At 36.1% G+C, this 21,579-nt stretch overlaps 1 protein-coding gene across 2 annotated transcripts in view; it reads right to left on the bottom strand.

The window, feature by feature from the left end:
• nell2b (neural EGFL like 2b) overlaps positions 1-21,579 on the bottom strand; it is a 369,230-nt gene that overhangs the window by 287,126 nt on the left and 60,525 nt on the right. For both annotated transcript variants that reach the window (XM_051920793.1, XM_028810691.2), the window contains exons 5-8: positions 20,140-20,236; positions 8,812-8,884; positions 8,581-8,663; positions 9-137 (exon numbers count right to left, since the gene is read on the bottom strand). In XM_051920793.1, the coding sequence (XP_051776753.1) occupies positions 9-137; positions 8,581-8,663; positions 8,812-8,884; positions 20,140-20,236 (382 nt within the window). The remainder of the gene's footprint in view (positions 1-8; positions 138-8,580; positions 8,664-8,811; positions 8,885-20,139; positions 20,237-21,579) is intronic.

The raw sequence follows: 21,579 nt of genomic DNA, 5'->3' as shown, positions 1-21,579 counted from the left end.
AGACATACCATGCATGTGCAATTCTTACAGCCATCTGTCCAGGATTCAAGCTCTCTGTAGACGACTCCTTTTGCCTTACATGTCCTTTCACAAAAGCACTGATCCAGGCTATTCATCTTCTCTTCGGCTCGAGACAGCTGTGTTGACATTCAAAAAATAGGAGAATAGGGTTATAAATATTAACATTTTCATTATCTAAATGAATAATCATATTAGAAAAGGATTCGCTACCAAAGCTAAATGCTGTCTGTTCAGGGCAGACAATGTTCAAATCCTCGCATATACCCACCCACAGACCAGATGCCACAGTTGTATTCTCAACAGATTCTTAATGTTACATCAAGTAAAGCATTATAGAAATATCACATCTTCAGGCCTTAAGGGTTTGTCAGTTTGCATGCTTTCATTCCAAAAAATATTTCATGTACCAAACTAGGCATTGTGTTAATTAGTAATGTGTACCACTTGAAAAGGTCACAATGATTTAGATGAGCTGGAACATGTAAGAGCTACAGTAACCGAAGAAGTCAGTGAAAATAACTAGTGTATAACAGCCTGGTTTTACTTATTCAGTCTGTACAGTCTTCACATATTCAAAAATTGCTCAAGCCAGCTCCAAAAATTTACATAAGCAAACAATAGATCACTAGAAAGGTTATAGAATACATTACAGGAGGAAATAATTTTGCCCCAAAGCATTAGGAACATAAGGAGATGAGAATAAGAGACAGGTAGCACTCAAGTCACTGTTGACTGGAACAGCTTCAGGGTACATTGGATGTTAATTGGATAAAGCTTCGTTCATTAATGAGAGAAAAGAAATTACTCAAGATCATAAGCAGCACACATGAGTGCATGAGCAAACGGTGTAAAAGAAATGTCATGTGATGGCCTTTCCATTAAGCAATTTCATTAGAAATTAAAATCAGATAGATAGATAGATAGATAGATAGATAGATAGATAGATAGATAGATAGATAATCATGCTCCCTAATAATTTCAAAAAAACATTAATCAATTTTTAAAAATTGTGTTCATGGATCCATCAATCAGCTTTCAAACTAGCCTAATTAAATTCAGAATCCAGAATTTATCTCTGCAGCACTGTAACTCAAACCAAACGGGATGTTTGTTTTGTCTTAAAGGAATAATCCATCCAAAATTATTTGTGTTTTATATGTTACTTTCCCCATGAAGCTTTTAGTAATGGCTGAGAAAAAAATGTTAATTTCATGGGTTTTTTTTAAAAAAAAAAAAAGAAAAACACACATGTTTTGCCCATGTCAAGCATGCAACTGGATATCTAACATATGAATTATGCAACACAAGTAATATGAGTTTTTTTTTTTCTTTTTTCCATGGACATTGTTTGCCATTGTACAGCACTGGTCACAATTAGCTTGTATTATATATTTTTTTCTATCCATTCTACATGAAAACATGACATTAAAAATTTTTCTCCACCATCACTATAAAGTACATAGGTTAAGTAACATATAAAAAATATAATTTTTGGGTAGAGTATTACAGCAGAACTACACATTATACAAATTTTATTAAATGCATTCCACATAGAAAAACTGTAAATTCTACTTCTGCTTCTACTTCTTCTGATTTCCATTTCCATTTGCAATCTATTTACTATGTTTAATCGATGCAAATACAGTCGCAAAATTTAAGGTGAGTGTTGAAAGAGACATCTACCTCTCCCCTACCTCTTTATGCCAGGAAGGACATGGCATAAGCATTATGCTACTATGGAAAATAGGGAAATGTTTTATTTCATCTATATCCAATATATGAGCCTCTTAAATGTACAGTGATTGCAACATTCTAGTAACAGTTACACTAACATGTCAAACTACTGAATGTGTCCTATAGCTTGGGTATTTAAGCTTACTTGTATGTATGATCCACAGAAAGGTTTTCAGTTACATTTTAATATTTTACATTTATTTTTTGTAGAAATATTTTACAACAATGTTATTTTTGTAAAAATAGGATACAGTTATAACATTGTGACCAGACACCCTAAACAACTTCAATGTTAAATTTGCCACTGGCACCACATTCCAGGCCTGATCACCAACAACAATGAAACGTCTTACACAAAAAAAGGTTTACTTGCTGACAAAGTAGGTCCAGAGCAACAATCTCACTCTTTAAGATAAGCCAAACCAAGAGGCTGGTCATAAATTTCAGGAAGATGACTGCACTCCTATTTCCAACAGAGTGGGAAGCAGCGGAGAGGATAAACACCTTTAAAATCACTATAATTAACAACCTAAAGCAAGCACAACATATCTTAAAAAGCTCAGATGTCTCTTTTCGTGCTCACCACCTTAGAGGTTTCCTAATGGAGCTGACAGTATGACATCCTAATGCAGCACCTGCTCATCTTTGGGCCACAATGCAGTTGTTGGTAAAGTCACAAAAGAATATTACTGCCACACAGCTCCTTTCTGTCTGAAACTTACAGTTCTGTGCAAAAGTCCTATGATTTGCATTTTGCATTTATTCAAATGTTATATATTGTTTTCACAATTAAGTACGCGAGTACTTCCTGTCCAGACAACAAGCTTTATAAATACATTTCCAGGTTGTCATAAGGGGTTTGAACAGTGCTGTGTATACTACATAGCTGTTGCCATTTAATGTCAAACTTTATTATTATAAAATTTCCAGCATCCTGCAAACATTTCTCCCAGCTCTATTTTACTAAACAATAAAAGACCATTAGGTATTTACACCACTGGATTCTGGGACAATGATTGCTCTTAGGTCATAAGGCTACTCAAAAGCCATTCATTGCAATTACTGTATGAACATACTGTACCTGACATGACTTTCTTCTATAGAAAGGCTCACATTATATTTAATGTATTGGATTGTATTCATTAGCAATACCACTGTCTCTAGTCATTTTGAGACATACAAGTAAGATGTGTACAAATGCCAATAAATTTGGACTTAAAATGTAATGATACTGTAACACCCGTGCAATGGATGCCAGTTGGGAAGTAAAGGAAACAGTTTAGTGCTTTGTTTAAAAGATCTAGGGCTAAACTGCAAAGTGCAAGGTTATAGGTTCTTGTCCAGAAGGTATACACCAGCAGTAGGAATAGGAATATATCAGGAAGGTTTTGTTCCCTGCTGATACAATGGTAAGCACTGCTAACTTATACCTTAAAGAGTTTAAATCTCAATTACTGTCTACTGAGTAGAAGTTTAATTTTCACCTCCTATTTGCATGGGTTTTCTCCTAACCCTGAAAGACATGAACGTTAGGTTAATCATTAAATCTTAAAGAACTCAGGGGCCAGCCAAGGATGGTTGATGCCTTGTGCCTGAGGCTACTAGGGTAAGCTATCTGCAATCCTATAAAAAACCCTCAGGTTTAGGAAATCAATGAATATTTTGGTGACATTATAGGATTTTAGCAAAGCTACTTGACACTACCTCGGAGGGGTGCCCTCATTGATTAAAATAATTGTAAACTTTACAACTCCACACCTTTCTTTGATCCCCATGCATCACCATTTAGGATGCGAAATAAAATTTAAACATTAAAAACAAAAACTTCTCTTTATACAGCAGTGCAAGAGGCATCATTGAAAAGCTCATATTTGAGTCACTGCATTATTATGCAGCTTGTGTGATTTAAAGCTAGCTTGGTTTCAATGCGTTTAACTGTAGTCTGGGAAAAGCTAGTAACTGAGTGCTTCACTGCTCATTATTGCAATTTTAATTTGTAATTAAAGTATTTAATAAGTAACTATTATAAATTAAGTAATATCAAATAAATAGGTTTTTATGAGACAGTAGGGCCTTCTTAATCCATCCTAAAACCCATGAAAGGATAGCTACTCCCCCATCTGAGATGTTAGCTTTAATCCACTCTGATAATAGCAAGCAGCATTGCTCTGATCTTGTGTATCTGAGAGTACCTGTGTGTTCCAGTTCCATATATAGTATGTACGTGGAGCTAGTACTCATTTTATTCCTAATTGCAGAATGCAGTGAAAAGCAGATAAATGTCAAGCTCAATTTCAGGGCTGGTCTGTGCTCCAATTCTTTGCACAGAGTACAAGTAAATAATGGTCTGCAGATGAAAGACCTTGGAAGGTATCTTTCCAATTGTAACATGTGTATCCATTGCAGCCTGGAGGGGATGTTCAAATGCAGTCCCCTGAACTTTAAATAAACCAAAAAAATCCAAGAAGTAGACAAATGTGTGTTTTTATTAAATAATAATTTCACAAGGAATGGTACAACAAGAGGTTTAAAACCAAAGCCTAAATACAGGTGCTGGTCATAAAATTAGAATATCATGACAAAGTTGATTTATTTCAGTAATTCCATTCAAAAAGTGAAACTTGTATATTAGATTCATTCATTACACACAGACTGATGTATTTCAAATGTTTATTTCTTTTAATGTTGATGATTATGACTGACAACTAATGAAAGTCCCAAATTCAGTATCTCGGAAAATTAGAATATCAATTAAGACCAATGCAAAAAAAGGATTTTTAGAAATGTTGGCCAACTGAAAGGTATGAACATGAAAAGTATGAGCATGTACAGCACTCAATATTTAGTTGGGGCTCCTTTGGCCTGGATTACTGCAGCAATGCGGCGTGGCATGGAGTCGATCAGTCTGTGGCACTGCTCAGGTGTTATGAGAGCCCATGTTGCTCTGATAGTGGCCTTCAGCTCTTCTGAATTGTTGGGTCTGGCGTATTGCATCTTCCTCTTCACAATACCCCATAGATTTTCTATGGGGTTAAGGTCAGGCGAGTTTGCTGGCCAATCAAGAACAGAGCTTTGGCACTGTGTGCAGGTGCCAGGTCCTGTTGGAAAATGAAATCTGCATCTCCATAAAGTTCGTCAGCAGCAGGAAGCATGAAGTGCTCTAAAACTTCCTGGTAGACGGCTGCGTTGACCTTGGACCTCAGAAAACACAATGGACCAACACCAGCAGATGACATGGCACCCCAAACCATCACTGACTGTGGAAACTTTACACTGGACCTCACGCAACGTAGATTCTGTGCCTCTCCTCTCTTCCTCCAGACTCTGGGATCTTGATTTCCAAAGGAAATGCAAAATTTACTTTCATCAGAGAACATAACTTTGGACCACTCAGCAGCAGTCCAGTCCTTTTTGTCTTTAGCCCAGGCGAGACGCTTCTGACGCTGTCTCTTGTTCAAGAGTGGCTTGACACAAGGAATGCGACAGCTGAAACCCATGTCTTGCATACTGACTCCAGCTGCAGTCCACTCTTTGTGAATCTCCCCCACATTTTTGAATGGGTTTTGTTTCACAATCCTCTCCAGGGTGCGGTTATCCCTATTGCTTGTACACTTTTTTCTACCACATCTTGTCCTTCCCTTCGCCTCTCTATTAATGTGCTTGGACACAGAGCTCTGTGAACAGCCAGCCTCTTTAGCAATGACCTTTTGTGTCTTGCCCTCCTTGTGCAAGGTGTCAGTGGTCGTCTTTTGGACAACTGTCAAGTCAGCAGTCTTCCCCATGATTGTGTAGCCTACAGAACTAGACTGAGAGACTATTTAAAGGCTTTTGCAGGTGTTTTGAGTTAATTAGCTGATTAGAGTGTGGCACCAGGTGTCTTCAATATTGAACCTTTTCACAATATTCTAATTTTCCGAGATACTGAATTTGGGACTTTCATTAGTTGTCAGTTATAATCACCAACATTAAAAGAAATAAACATTTGAAATACATCAGTCTGTGGGTAATGAATGAATCTAATATACAAGTTTCACTTTTTGAATGGAATTACTGAAATAAATCGACTTTGTCATGATATTCTAATTTTATGACCAGCACCTATAAACAAATTAATTCATCCCTCCTTAGCACATGAACTGCCTATTGCACTTACCCATGTTTAACCGACATTACCCTTCTTCTGCACTTTTTTCATCATAATTATAACCTGTATCTTCTTACCAGAGGTCCAGCACCTGAAACCAAGGCTGTCCTGTTATGTCTCTCTAGTGACCCCAAGTGTCCCAGCTCATCTGCACATTACAATAAATCTCCATGTTGCTGCTTATCAGCCAAACCTATAAAGGGGCTTTTAAACAGGAATGTCACTGGACAGGCCAAGGACATTGCCAGATTAACTGTGCTTAATAGTAGGCTCCAAATGGCCCAATCATATCCTGTGCCCATTGCAAATGTTTGAATCTCTGCATATAGCTGGGCCCTATATCAAATTCATCAAACTAGAAATGAGGACATGTCTCTAAAAACAAAAATGTGTGGAAAAATGTGGAAAAGCAACAGAGTTGCCTGTCTAGAACTCTCTCAATTTGGTTTTGGGTTCCTTCCTGCCTTGTAGTTTGACTCAAACACAGAACATCTCCCCTTTTCACTTCCTGTCTCATTCAATCCTGGCTCATCTGTCTGGAGCCCTCCATTTACCTCATAGCCATGAGGAGGATTTCTGCCTATGGTGACTTATCTTGTGTCAGGATAGCCATCATTTTACTTAAAAAACACAAAATTTCTTGTCTTCTGCACCATGAGTCTTCTGTAATCCAAAAATGTCAGATTCCACTGGCATCTGCGAATTTCATATAAGCAGAAATGCCATTCCTCCCCTATACTGTAGAATTAATGAGAGAGTATGGACCTCCTGCTGGTCCCTTCTGATCTCACACTGAAAGAGCTGTCCTGTCACAGATTTTCAGTCTTGTAACCCAGTCATCTCTTCTGTTGGCCAGGGGGTCTTATGGCCTATTGCCTTCTCTACCTGGATTTATACTTTCTTTTACAGGGTCAGGCCTGCCTCTCACTGACAGGGATGGCCACTCCTGCAGAATCCTGGAGTGAAATGAATGCTGACACCTTGCTTGGGTCTTGCTCCCCTGTGTTGATGTCTCTGTCTGTTGCTCTTCTTGAGCAATACATTAGACCTTAATAATGTTAAAAAGTCGCTTTACTGCATTGTGCACAACAGGGTTGTAATACTCAAAACGGAGAAATGTTTTTTACCCTGTACAAATTTTCAGTCAACTTTGTATTTTCAATCAAGTAAATCTCTTATTTTCTGTTTGGTCCAGCAGGTATAATGCATTGTGTATTAACATACAGGTACTGTATATGAGTAATAAAGGAAGACTAACAAAAAGAAAGCACACATCATTTTCCTTTTATCACACACTTGTTGAGCCAATTGTTGTGTGTCTCTTAGTGATGGATTTCATGACTATCAGGTAAATAATATAAAGAATTATGGGGTGGTTTGGAAAAAAAAGGATAGTGGACGAGAAGCATTTAAGCATGATGTTAACTATTTGCATGAAATAAGGAAAATTACAGAAAGTGATAGCTGGCAAATACATAAAAAGTGTACTTAAGATGGATGGTGATACATTTAACAATGTATAAATTGCAAAGAGTGTCTGATGGATCCATGCACAGATACTAAGGGGTAGTAGAGCAGTCCGAGAAGTTTAGAAGAGGATGGCAAAACAATGGAAAGGAATAATGGACACTCACTCTATTTTAAACCAGGAGGTATTGTATGTTATAAAGACAAAGGAGAAAATGATAAAGAAAGAAAATAAGAATTGTATGTTAAAAAATACTGGAAATTAGTCTTATACTAGTCATTAAGCCCGTTACAATAACGGGCGCTAGAACAGTAGTGCATAAACATTAGTAGGAACAGTCTATATTAAATGGCAAGGGACTTTGACCTCATTCTTTTTGTTGGTCGTATTTTTCTTTCTTTTAGCCTTTCTTTTGTTGATGTTTACTTGCTGAGCTGACCATTCTTCATGGGCTGCCGCCGTGTATTGTGTGTCTTTAATTTTCTGTGACAGAAATACTGTCTTGTACGTCCGCTGGCTTGTACATCCGTAATATTCCTTTAATTTTCTCTGGCGGTAATACAGGCTTGTATGTGGCTGTAATATGAGTCACTGTATTGTGTACCTTTAATTTCCTCTCGCAGTAATACTGGTTTGTATTTCCGTAAAACGCCTGTAACTTTCTCTGACAGTAATATCGCGCATTGCACCGTGCCCCGTGCATGCGCACTGCACCAGAAGACACACACACACGGACACCTGGACGCACACAGGGATTTTATTAAACAGGATTGGGTAACAAACAAATTGGTACAACAAGAAAATTGTAATTATAAAAAATGCACTAATGAATTTATAGACAATGCAGTAAAACATTACATAAAACTGGACTGGGCAAAGGTGAGAAAATATTGAAGAATTACAAAAGACTGTTAATAACATTGAAGCAAACACCATGAGAAACAACATGAGTTAGAAAGAATTAATAGTAAATTTAAAGTATGGTGTAGTAATGGTGCTGTTGAAACAATCGGCAGGTCTAATTGCAAGGTGCACTCTGAGACAAGTCTAGTAGGAAAGCTATGAGAGGAGTGTAACAGAAATGAAAAGGAACCAATAGATCTTTAAATGATTGAAACTGAACAAAAAAAAGAATGTTATGATATCTTTGATTCAATATATTATAATAGCCCCAGGAAAATAAATGTTATAAATTTCAAAATGAAAACATTACCTTTGCTGATGTTTTTGCCAAGATATCCTGTAGCTCCATTATCTTTTGTACAAGTCCATGGAAGTCATTGCATGTTGGGCATGCTAAAATTAAGTAAATAAAAGAAAAAATATATAGCATTTGTATATGGTTTGTATATTATAAAAACAATACCACTAAATATCATCAGTCCTTTGATGATAACTTCCTGCAGCAACCACCACAACAAGCTACATCAAAAACAAAACTTACTGCGATTTAGGTCTGGACACTGTGAGATATATCCTTGAGGCATAATAAGTAATTGAACGTCTTGCATTATACCCTAGGAGAAAAAAAATAGAGCAATTTAGCGTGAAAATCGTTTCAACCAGTCTCACTTTTATACAGATTTTTTTTCAATCAATCTTTATTTTATATACTGTAGTACCATTAACTTCACACACAATCACAAGGAGCTGACAAGATTACAGTATAATATCAAATGGGTAAATAGATCACACAGTAAACAAATAAATAGCTAAACAGCAACAATGATAAATGCCAGCAGGAGCTTGGTATATCTGACAAATTTTAAAATGCTGTATCACAAAGGATTATACTTATTTAACTTAATATCATGTAGCTATGATATTGAAGGATTCTTTTGTTCTTGCAATCAATTTCTAAACAGTGATAATGCTAACAAGAATAAAAATCAATGAAATTGTGAACAATTTATTAAAACTAACACATCCAAACAGACTGAAAAACTTGACTTCCTACTCATTCTCTCATAGCTGCTACGTTAGTTTAACACTGCATGTAATCTGTTCCACAGATGAAACATCAGGCATCCAATGAAAGATGAATCAGCCACTGCTGTGAATATTTATAAGAGCAGCTTTCTGGTAGTATCTGAACTGTGCTCCCATGCTTTTAATTAAAATTTAATATTGATGTAAGATTGTTGATTTTTTTTCCATTTGTTTATCTTTCCTTGTTTGCTAGCTACATTAAACTTAATAATGAAGGTCTGAAAATACTCAAGAATTTCTAATAAGACATTTTGCAGCATTATGGCTAAAATTAAATAACCTTTTCCCTGAGGATTAGCTAAATTTTCAAAGAGCTGATCCCGTACACATCTGAGGGAAAATTATGACACAATCCAAATTGAAGTGTTTAAAATCATAAATTGAATTGACAAGGTTAACACTATTCCAGTTAAAAAACTATAACCTACAGTATGACTGTTGGTACAAACAAGCAGTTTAAATACAGGAAATAACTTTTATCATGACACTGACTGCAACTGCATCTTGCACAAGGGAGCTCTTTTAAATGGATGAGATGAGACATCAGGGCATTTGCCCATACTTTCTTGGTTATCTTTTTCCTCTACTAATTAAGACAAGGGGGAGGAATTCCCTTCAGAGTTTGAAGATGAGATCAAAGAGCAGACCTTTCTAGGAATATTGGAGGGGGATAATGGACCCAGATGACCCCTTATCTGACTTCTTCAAAAGGTAAAGCTGGCAAACTTCTCAGATAGCTGCTGCAGTGGAAGGCATAAATAAGATAGTGCTAAAAATAAAATGTATCCCCCATGACCATTTGCTAGCCTGGAGGAAGGGTAACTCATTAAGGCATACAGTACATTCCCTCCTGTTTACTGTATATTTTTTTGTGACACGTTTGACCACTGGAGGACAAGACTAGTTTTGAAACCAAACATGTATAAAAGCTAATTATATTTTTTCTCATTCTGAAAACAACTTTTTTGTTTCTTGTTAAATTTACTTTCATCATGTGAAGTAATTATGAGTTCCCTGTTAGGTATTACTGCACAGCACATCTGGCAAATAATAGGCAGGGAAATATCAATTTGCTAACTTGATTTTTTGAGAAGAGTAGTCAAACGATGATTGATTAGTTAAACAAACATTTTTAAGAATATTACAATCCATTCCTATCTGGTTCCTTTCTTGACCTATTGTGACATTTTCATATGAACCTACAGGAACTGATCACATGGAGATTCCACTAAAATTAAGCTTAAGTCACTCCTTAAACAAACTATAATGCAGTTTCCTTAATATAAAATCAGACTGGAACGGAGGACTTGTGAAACGACATGATTAGTTAAATAAAAGAAAACTCCACCCAAAAATTTTTTTTTTATGTGTTACTTACACCATGTAGTTTGTAGTAATGGCTGAGAAGTTCATGATTGGAGAGAAAAAAGTTTATGATATAATAGAATTCAATGGTGACCATTGCTATACAGTGGCAAACAATGTGAAAAATGTCCATGGATAAAAATAAAAAACTTCACGTGACTCATGTTGCATAACTCACGTTTCTGTTATTCAGTTGTATGCTTTTGACAAATAAACAAGGGCAATATTACGGGAATATGTTTCCTGTTATGATGAGTGCTGATTACTCCAGAAGTATCTATTTGACAATATTTTTGCGAAAAATGTATGTGTTTTGCATGTTTTGAGCCTAAGAGTGGATGACTGATCTGTCGATTATGAGACTAAAAACTTTTCTTGACTATCACTACAAACTACTTGTGGTGAGTAATATATAAAATACACTTTAGGTGGAGAATTTATTTAACTTATGCCTGATAATATATGTACTAATATAAATGAGTTGTTTGTTGTTTTTATGTCACACATTTCCTAGGAACAAAAACAACCTTCTTAAAGAGCCATAATAATAATCTTTCTTCAGTTACCTATTGTCATGGACGCCTCTGCCTTGGAAGGACCAGGGGAGCAAGTGTGGACAAAGAATCACCTCTCCCGGAACGGTAGATGGCAAACTCCCTGGATGGCATCAATACCTCGGACTCCCATAGGGCTTCATGGGAACTGGAGTTCGTTACAGCCCTGTTGGGATCTGGGGGTACTGCCAGGATATGCTGCTATTGTCCCTGAGCCTGTGTGGGCAGTTCTTCCGCCACACCTAGAAGTGCTGCTGGAAGCGGGTCAACAAGTACCTGGAGCACTTCCGGGTGACCTATATAAAGGACCAGTAGACACTACTCCGGAAGCCAGAGTCAGGAGGAGAGGGACTAAGCTTGCCGGAGAGGAGTGGAGGAGATAAAGAAGAGAGAGATTTTGATTGGTGTTTATTTGAGTTTGTGCTTAGTGTGGGACTGTGCTGTGTCTGTGGGTACGGGGAAGACGTAGCCCACAGACTAAGAAAATTAAAGTTTATTTCTTTTATAAGTGTGCCTCTCATGTCTGTCTGTGTCGGGTCGGCGGCCATATATTGCCTTTTGTTACACTATGTATTTCACTTTTTCATTAAAGCAAGTCTATTTTTCAGAAAAATAAATGAAGTATCTAAATTTTATTCAATAATGCCTAATACTTCATGATGATATTTATATTAATATTTTACAATATCATATACACTGAATTTCACCAATTTTCACTTTCAAAAATGCACCCACTGCATAAAAGAGGTAAGATTAAGCCTAACATTTTTATATATAGTACGTTATCAACAAAAAGCAACATTGGTTGTTCAGAAAATCCTTTCAGCATTACACCTTGGGTTAATAATACTTTACCCCAAGTGAAATAGAAGAAAAAAATGCTGAAAAAGCTGTCAAAAGTCAACAATAATAAAAAAGGATATTAGTTTTCCTGCTGCCTGCAAGGAAGTACACTTACTCATTATAGACTTAATCACAGCACCTCTAAAGAGAATTTGTTGCGTGACTTTCTCATAAGTGCTGAGATTAGTCCACCTGAATTCTTGGAGTTTGTCTATTAATCTACGAGTCAGCTACCCAACAGAAAAGGTTATGGGAATTTTGTTCTTTAGAATACTTTGTGCCAATTTAATTGAGATGGCAATATACTAGAAAACATGAAATTGAATAAATTTCTTTTATGTGGAGATGAAGATCAATCCTCATTTAAAAAAAAATCAAAAGGTTGGCTTACTTTCATAATTAAACAATGATCAATGTGTTTCTATGGTCTTTTTTATTTCTCTCAGAAAATAATACATAATAACATATTGCTATTAACATTCTGGTGTATGCCATTAAGAATTTCATGGAAAAAAAAACTCCAATGCACATACTTCATTTTCTAAAGCCCACATAAATAACTTTAGCAATTGTATCTTATGTAATTGCTAAGTATTTAATTGATAGTCAAGTGTTTTATTTTGATTACCTTGTTGGTATAAAATATTAAAGGATCATACACTTCATAGAGCTGGCATATTTTGATTCATTATTGAAAAAAAAACAAAGATGTGTAATATTTCATGGGGACCGCATGGTTTACAAAACAATCCTGGAGAGCCACAGTGGCTGCAAGTTTTCTTTCCAGCCATTTTCATAATTAGTAATCAATTACTGCTGCTAACTGAATACTTCATCCATCCATCCATTATCCAACCCACTATATCCTAACACATCATCATGGGAGTCTGCTGGAGCCAATCCCAGCCAGCACAGGGCGCAAGGCAGGAACAAACTTCAAGTTTTTCTAGCAGCTAAACAATAATAAGATGCATAGGAAGCTAAAAATGACCAGCTGTCTTGACCTCATATGTACATACAGTATGTGTCCATCATACAATAAAAATATTGATCTGCTCTGATCTAGCACATATTTTAATGATATACAGTATATACTGTATATATATAGTTTTGGAAATATATGGCAGAATGAGAGCATTAACAAGCTATAGAATAAAACAACAACAATCAATTCCTGATTAAAAATAATAATAAATAATACATTTTATTTATATAGCGCCTTTCCCATGCTCAAGGCACTTACAGAATAAATAAAGAACGGCAGAATATACAGTATATAGCATTGTACAAACCAGATAAATAAATAAAGAAGATTAAGACAGTAAATTCTGAGAAAAAAAAACAGACAACATAATTGATGGTCTAGCACGGGGTGGGCAAATTCAGTCCTGGAGGGCCGCAGTGGTTGCAGGTTTTTGTTCCAACCCAATTGCTTGATTAAAAACAAATCCTTGTCAATTAGTTAATTGCATGGATTGCTAGTGCTTTAACTCTGCCATGTCAGGTCATTCTCATATCCTAGATTTATTTTCCTTTCTAAGGATATCATCCAAATGCTTTGAAGTCTAAAACAGATGAGTAATTCTTAGTGCTTCACTTTTTTCTCTTCACTTTCCTTCCAAGTATTTAATTAAATCAAATAGTGCGTGATAAATACACACATGTGTAAATGGTAACAAGGTAAATGGAGAAATGCTGGTCTCTTTTGTCATTTGCTTGTTATTGCTAATTAGGAACAATTAAAAATCAAGACTACAGCTGTTTAAGACTAAAATAAGCAATAAGGGTTCAAAATCTTAACGAGCGAGACAACTAAAGTGAAGCTGAAGTGTTACTTGAGCAATAAGGGTTTCTTATTAAGCAATTGGGTTGGAGCAAAAACCTGCAGCCACTGCGGCCCTCCAGGACTGAATCTGCCCACCCCTGGTCTAGCACACACATACAGGTTACATTGGCATCTTGACAGAGAGGTAAACTGAGAGAAGGGTAATAAAGTCAAGTAGAGCTAAAAGCCGTCCTGAACAGATGAGTTTTGAGTTGTTTTTTAAAAGAATTCATGGAGTCAGCTGACCTGATTAATTTTGGTAGGTCATTCCAGAGTCTGGGCGCTATACAGCTGAAGGCCCTGTCACCCATGGAGTGTAGATTAGTGAGGGGCACAACAAGATTACCAGAATCAGAGGACCTTAGTGGGCAGGCAGGCACATAATGATGGAGAAGGTCACTGATGTAGTTTGGTGCGAGGTTATTTAAAGCTTTGTAGGTTATTAGTAGGATTTTATATTCGATTCTGTAGGACACAGGGAGCCAGTGAAGACGGAGCAGGATGGGTGTGATGTGCTCGCTGCTGCTGGTTCGAGTAAGGACTCTTGCAGCTGAGTTTTGAATAAGCTGGAGCTGTGATATAAGATTAGAAGGGGCACCTGCCAGTAGGGAATTACAATAATCGATGCGGGATGTGATAAAAGCATGGACAAGTTTCTCAGCATTAGAGAAGGAGAGGAAGGAGCGAACACGGGATATGTTACGGAGGTGAAAGTAAGAAAGTTTCTTAATGTGATTTATGTGGGCGGAATAAATGAGGGAGGAATCAAAAATGACACCAAGATTTTTTACAGTAGAGGCAGGTCTGATGTGATCACTGCCAAGATGGACTGGGAAGGAGCTCATTTTATTAAGTTGCATTTTAGTCCCAATTTGCAGGAGTTCAGTTTTATTGCAATTTAATTTTAAAGAGTTCTGCTCCATCCAGGTTTTAATTTCACTAAGGCAGGTTGTGAGCTGAGAAAGCTCTGATGAAGTTCCACTTTTAACATTGAAGTAGAGCTGAGTATCATCTGCATAAAAATGATAACCCAATCCATAACTACGGATAATATGGCCAAGGGGAAGCATATAAATACAGAAAAGCAGAGGACCGAGGACAGAGCCCTGAGGGACTCCTTGTGTGACTGGCGCTGAGCTGGATCTGCTGTTGCCAAGACTAACAAACTCTTGCCTATCAGTCAGATAGGACTTGAACCACTGGAGGGCAGTGCCAGAGATACCCAGCATGTTCTCCATTCTGGACAGTAGGATGTAATGTCTAACAGTGTCAAATGCTGCACTGAGGTCTAACAGAATTAATATGCTAGTTTGTCCAGAGTCTGCTGCCATAAGCAAATCATTGGTTACCCGTAGCAGAGCAGTTTCACAGCTGTGCCGCGCCCTGAAACCAGACTGAAAGGGTTCCATCAAATTATTAGAGGTTAGGTAATTGGTGAGTTGGGAAGCTACAACACGCTCAAGAACTTTTGACAGGAAAGGTAAGTGGGAAATAGGCCAGAAATTGTTAAGATTGTCAGCATCAAGGCCAGACTTTTTTAACATTGGGGTTACAGAAATTAAGAAATTTATGGCAGAGGAAACAGACTGTGAGACCTTTGAGATAGATGGTCATTTGTTGTTTTTCTTTAATATTTGGCTGCTGGTTATGAAAAACTGAATAAATTAAGGACTATGAATAATAATAAATAAAATAATTAAAAGTAAAGCAAGAGAAGTGTGCACTTTTAGCATCAAGTATTTGTTACTAATTACAAAAGTGGCTAGAATTAAATCCTGCACCCACTATGGCCACTCCATGGTGGCGCTGCTGCTTCGTTGTAAGCACATCATGGTTTATGTCCCAGGTGCTTGTTTGCATGTCCCCTCCATTCCCCACCCCCCACAGCCCTTTATCGGTTTCCGCTGGGTGCTCCAGTCTTTTTCCCTCACTCCACAGACAGGTTACGTGAATTGGCAATGCTAAACTGGCCTTATTGTGCCTTTGGTGTGTGGATGTGTGTGAGTTCACTCTGCAATTGTCTGGTGTCCTGTCCAGGGTTTGTTCCTGCCTTTCACCCTGTTTTTGCTGGCAGGATTAAACATCCTGTGACTAACCAATTACTTGTGTTAGAGTAGTAGGATTTCTCTGAAGTGTTTTACCTTGGTCTAAAGCATTCAGTTCACTATACTTCACTTCATGCTAGTTTTCTATGGTTTTCTTGCATGAGGAATTTGTTAGCATTTGCATACCACTTGGGGCCAAAGCACAGGGTCAGTCATTGCACAGCACTCCTGGAGCAATTGCAGGTTAAGGACCTTCCTCAAGGGCCCAGCAGAATAGGATCCCCTTTGGTAGTAAAAGAGATTTGAACTGGCAACCTTCCAGATACCAGGGCAGATCCTTAGCCTCAGAGTTACACTAATACTAAGCATTCATTCATTCAGTTATGGTTATCTTTGATCGTCAAACATTAGGAAGTTTTTCTTTATACAAAGAAAGATAGACACTTGGAATAAGCTACCAAGTAATGTGGTAGACAGTAAGACGTTGGGGACATGATTTTTTTTGGAAGAAATAAGTGGATAGGACTGGCGAGCTTTGTTGGGCTGAATGGCCTCTTTTCATCTAGAGTGTTCTAATGTTCTAATGTCTCTTTATAATTCAGCAAAATTAATTCTTTTGCTACAATTCACATTTGAAAAGTAAATTTTTGCATATATTAATACTTTTGAGTACTCTCAGATTTTCTACGAAGACCAAATGCTACTAACAGAATTTTTCAATACTTGAAAATGAGGGAATTTATAATCCCTGGATTTCACTGTTCACATTATTTCAATTTTTAGCGTATACAAATGTATATTTCTTCATTATATTACAAATGAATCTATTTACTTTCATTGTTACCAATGTTTCTGTAATGAGCTCTGACTCACACTGACTTCAACCTCAAAAAGTAAATATAACATTCTCAAACCTGCTTAATTCATTTCACATTTGTAAGGGACAGAATCTATGCTAGCAGCATCATGTGCAAGATAACATATATAACTAGACAGGGTCCTGATTCCTCGCAAGACCCTAATAAACCTGATACAAAAAATTTAAAATTAATACATTTCATATTTATAGTTATTGCTTTAAAGAAATAACTAATATTTAAAGGTTAATGAGAGTACCTTTCACCCCCTGTAACTGAACAAATGTTGGCAGTTCTGTACTTAACCCAAACCCATGCCCTAGTAGAATGAAGTAAATGAATTAGAGTGCACTTGGCATCCCATGTTCTTTTCCTTCAGTATTTCATTCAATCCCCACTTTATCAGCTCCCTTCTGCTATCTCCCTAGTCCTCATTAATGTTACACCTTCAAAAAATCAAAGCATACATGATGAAATGGGTGAAACCTTAACCTAGTTCAAAGGCTTTCGAAATCAATCAAACCAATTAAACTGTAGCACCCTTTTCCAGGGCTCTACTAGGATGGAAGCCAATAACAAATATAATTATTATCATTGTCAAATTGTAACTAATACACCTGGGCAACACACAGGTCTTTCAAAAGGAGAGAAAAACGCATAATTCAGTAGCTATATAAAATATGTTCCATGGCTGTGATAAACTACAAGCACCCATTACCATGAATGTGAGCATGTCATTTGCAAAAATTTGACAGGTCTTACGTTCTACCATCTTCTAAAGCAACAGACCTAGTCAAATGCAACCATAAACAGATTTTTTTTTTTTTTTTGCAGGCAGAGTAGTCTCCAAAGTGCCCTGACACACACTGATGTATTTATGATGTGAACTGTATAATAAATGTGATAAATAATAAATGAACATTCCATCATTCCAGTGGGGAAATGCTGGCTGAGCACATGGTAATTTCTTACTTGTTACACTGCAGCCAGCCTGCAGGAATGATTCACAATTTCTAAAGACGTATGTTCTTGTAAAGGCTGAGTAAATGATAATAACAACAATCTATTGAACCTCCAATTATATTTGTTATTTCAACAAAATTATTTGAATGGAAACAGATTGGTGCAAATAATGTATTGACAATAGTTTACATTCTTAACAACACCAATAAGACGGTACTTTTTTTACTTTCAAGTAATAGTGTGCTCTCTTCCAGTAAAAATCTTAAAGACTGAGGCCACTACATGTATGGATGCAGTAATGGCAATTTTTATATGGCATCTCATTAACCTTTTTAATGTAGTACATTTAATTAAAATTACCCATCAAGCTATTCATCTACTTATTCTATTACACATGCACAGAAAATGTCTGCCTATAATGGCAGGAACCAACTTCAGATAACATACTGTATCTGTCCATCACAGGGTACATGTCCTAACACTCAAATAGGGACAATTCTGTGACACATATATGAGGGAGAACAGGGCTGTTATATTTGGGTTGACTAGTTTATTTACTGAATATTAAAACTCAAATTGACATATACAGTATAACTGAAAGATTATATCAGAGAGAGTCTTGGATTTAACCAAAACTGAGTAAGGAACAACAGCAAGTTGTTAATTTTTGTTGTTTTTTTTCCATATACCATTACTGTATAAGTTATTGGTTGTGGTTGTAAGGATTGGAGATAAAGCTAAATTTCAAATGATCTCCCTTTATCTACGAGTATTTTTAGAAAAATTTCCTAGAAGACAGAAACAGTATAATTCTGATCAATCGATAAATTTTGTATGCTGGAATGTTGAAGGTCACAATCATGATATTAAGAGGAAAAAAGTGCTCTCACATCTCACCTTCTTATGGGCAAATATTGTATTTTGTGAGCAGATCTACATAAAAGTAGAGATCAGTCTAGGCTAAATAGATTCAGGGTTGGTGAAATTCTTCTTACAATTATGATAAGTAAACAGGAATCTTAACTTACAAAACAATATTCACTGATGTAGTCTCTGACTCTGAATGTTGGTGGAGAATTTATCCATCCATCCTTTCATTTTCTTAACCCACTTTCCTAGGACAGGGTCACTGAAAAGTTGGAGATTATCTGAGCATGCAATAATTCAACTAAAAATCGTTAAAAAGAAAAATTTGTCTGAAATGTACCCAGGACAAGATCTTGCTATGTCTGTGTAGCTTCTCTCACTTGTCTACACAAGCATCAGTGAATTTTAATTGTATATGGATCCCTTTTACAGGGCTATTTTAGGATATAGGAACCATGGCTGGGTTGTTGTTGCCTAACGTTGGTAAAATTTGGTTTTCCATGATTCCTGATTGTTTTTTTCCACTTATTCAATTCAAAATAAAAAAAAAATTGATCTAAAAAATGTAAGTGTAAAGTAAGAATGTTAGGGCTATACTGAACTATTTTGTTTTATTTGCTATTTTATTTTATAATACGAACCACTTTCTGAGTCATACATTACAGTATTTGCTATTTTTTAACTGTATTGTTAAATAATTTGAAAAATAATTTGCCAAAACAAATGACAGTATTCAAGAATGTAAGTCTGCCAAAAATAAAATAAAGTGGATAGAGGATTGGGTTATACAAGTCACATGTCTGTCTGTTTTATTCACAATCCAAAATTCAATAACACTGAAACACTGTGACCCTGATCTGACTCCATCCAAAACTCTGTCATGCCCACTAGTCCCACGCAAGAAAAGATCTTCTGTTCCATTACGGCAGCACTGAAAAACTGGACTACTTCAACAGTGCAAAAGTTAGGTTTTTAGTCAACCCAGGAATAGGATCCTATTCTGTTGAGCTCTTGAACAGGGCCCTTAACCTGAAATTGATCCAGGGGAGCCATGGAAATGGCTGATCCTGCACTCTGACCTACAAAGGTAATGCAAAAAGACCATTTTCCCTTGGGGATTAATAAAGTAAATCAAATCAAAAAAATCAAAAGTAAATAGAGATCTTCTTATTTTGGAACATAAGCTTAATAATTTCTCTGCATTTTGTCTTACACTGAAATCCAGATAATTATAAATTTGGCTGAATAACAATATGAAAGTAAACCTAAATTTAGAATATATTTAAATTGTCTTGAACTAGCCAATAATAAAAAAGCATTACTTAAATCTTTTAAATTCTTAATTTAAATCTTTAAAATTATCTCATTAATAATTACTGTACAGAAAATAAAGGAGGAAGGTCATCTATAATATTTAAAGAATTTACTGACAATGATGAGGATAACAAATATTTAAAAACATACCTTAAAGGCACCATGGGCATTGTTTCTTTGACCTAACCAAAAAGTAGTCCCATTGGGTATATCCATTGAAGGTGCTTCGATTACTCTCTCATAAATTCTGAAAAGGATCACAAAGTTAGATGTTGTCAGTGAGTCTTAAGCTAATATCTTAAGCTAACATTATTGATTTGCATGTTTTAATAAGTAAGTAAGAACATAAATTAGTTGTATGGGATCGGATTTGGTGAAGCTCATGTTAATAAAACATTAATGTAAACATACAACATAAAGATAAGACTAATTCTCAAGTGGACAATATAATGACAAAACACTTAGGACACATCATTAGCACGCAAAATTACACTTAATCCACAGTGCAGGGGTAGCAACAAATGATTATAAAAGTTGCATATTACAAACTATGATAGGGAAGGTCAAAATAATTTTATTAATAAACCTACAGAAAGTTGTCATTGCTTTCTGTGACAATCTGATCTTGTGTAACTGACAAAGAAAGTATAATTTCTGGTAAGCTTTATTGTTCCTAAAAGGCAGGTTAATGATGGAGCTCATCAAATGTGATCCATATTCTTTTTAGACACATTACATTTCAGTCCATTGGGGTTAAACTCTGCTACTAAAGGACTACAAAAAATCTTGAGGGTGGCTGTCCATTAAACTTTTCTTTAAACTGTGAAATCTTGTGCCATTTAATGTTTTTTTCTTAATTTTATTGAATATTTCTTACTGAATCACAATACCATTTATCATAATTTGCTTCCCCTTCTCATGAGGACCAAGTTGGAAACATCAACAATACCACGGTGGATAAGATAAGAAATTCTAAACGCCTAAAACAGGCTGTACTATCTTTTCATACAGTATGCAACTTTTCATCCAGACACTTCTGCAGACAGTTGTGCCCCAGAAGAAATCTAGAAGTCCTCAGAAGATTACATTGCTCAATTAGGTCAAAATTCATTACTTTCTTTTCCAAACAAGTAGCTAAGCCCAACCTTAAAGTAAAAGATCTGAAGAAAAGGACGTCATTTAACTTCCAGACCTCATAAGCATAATAGAAGACATTTAGCCAGTGATGGGCCAGGATTTATTATCTGGATTAAAAAGATTAGGATCCCTTTCTTTCAACCAAGATACATGCCTGTTTAAGGACATGACAACATGTGAGAAATGAACTGTTTTCACTGAAATAGGATTTTTGTTTCACTTAAAAAGAAATCACCTCTGATAAATGGAGAAACAAAAAACTAGATAATGACATTTCCATGTTCTCTTTGTTATTGTCCAAACTACAGCTTCCAGATGGCAGTACCCATAAGCCAGAGACAGAAAATGTATTTAAAGAAGGCACGTTCTGGTTACTTGAGTGCTCCCTAACAGTCATGCTTCTCATAGATTGTCACCATAAAAGCTAATGACACAAACCCAAGCATGTTACAT

The sequence above is a fragment of the Erpetoichthys calabaricus genome, chromosome 1 (genome assembly GCF_900747795.2).
Source record: "Erpetoichthys calabaricus chromosome 1, fErpCal1.3, whole genome shotgun sequence".
In the NCBI taxonomy this organism is placed as follows: Eukaryota; Metazoa; Chordata; class Cladistia; order Polypteriformes; family Polypteridae; genus Erpetoichthys; species Erpetoichthys calabaricus.
This window is presented reverse-complemented; position numbering and strand designations above follow the sequence as displayed.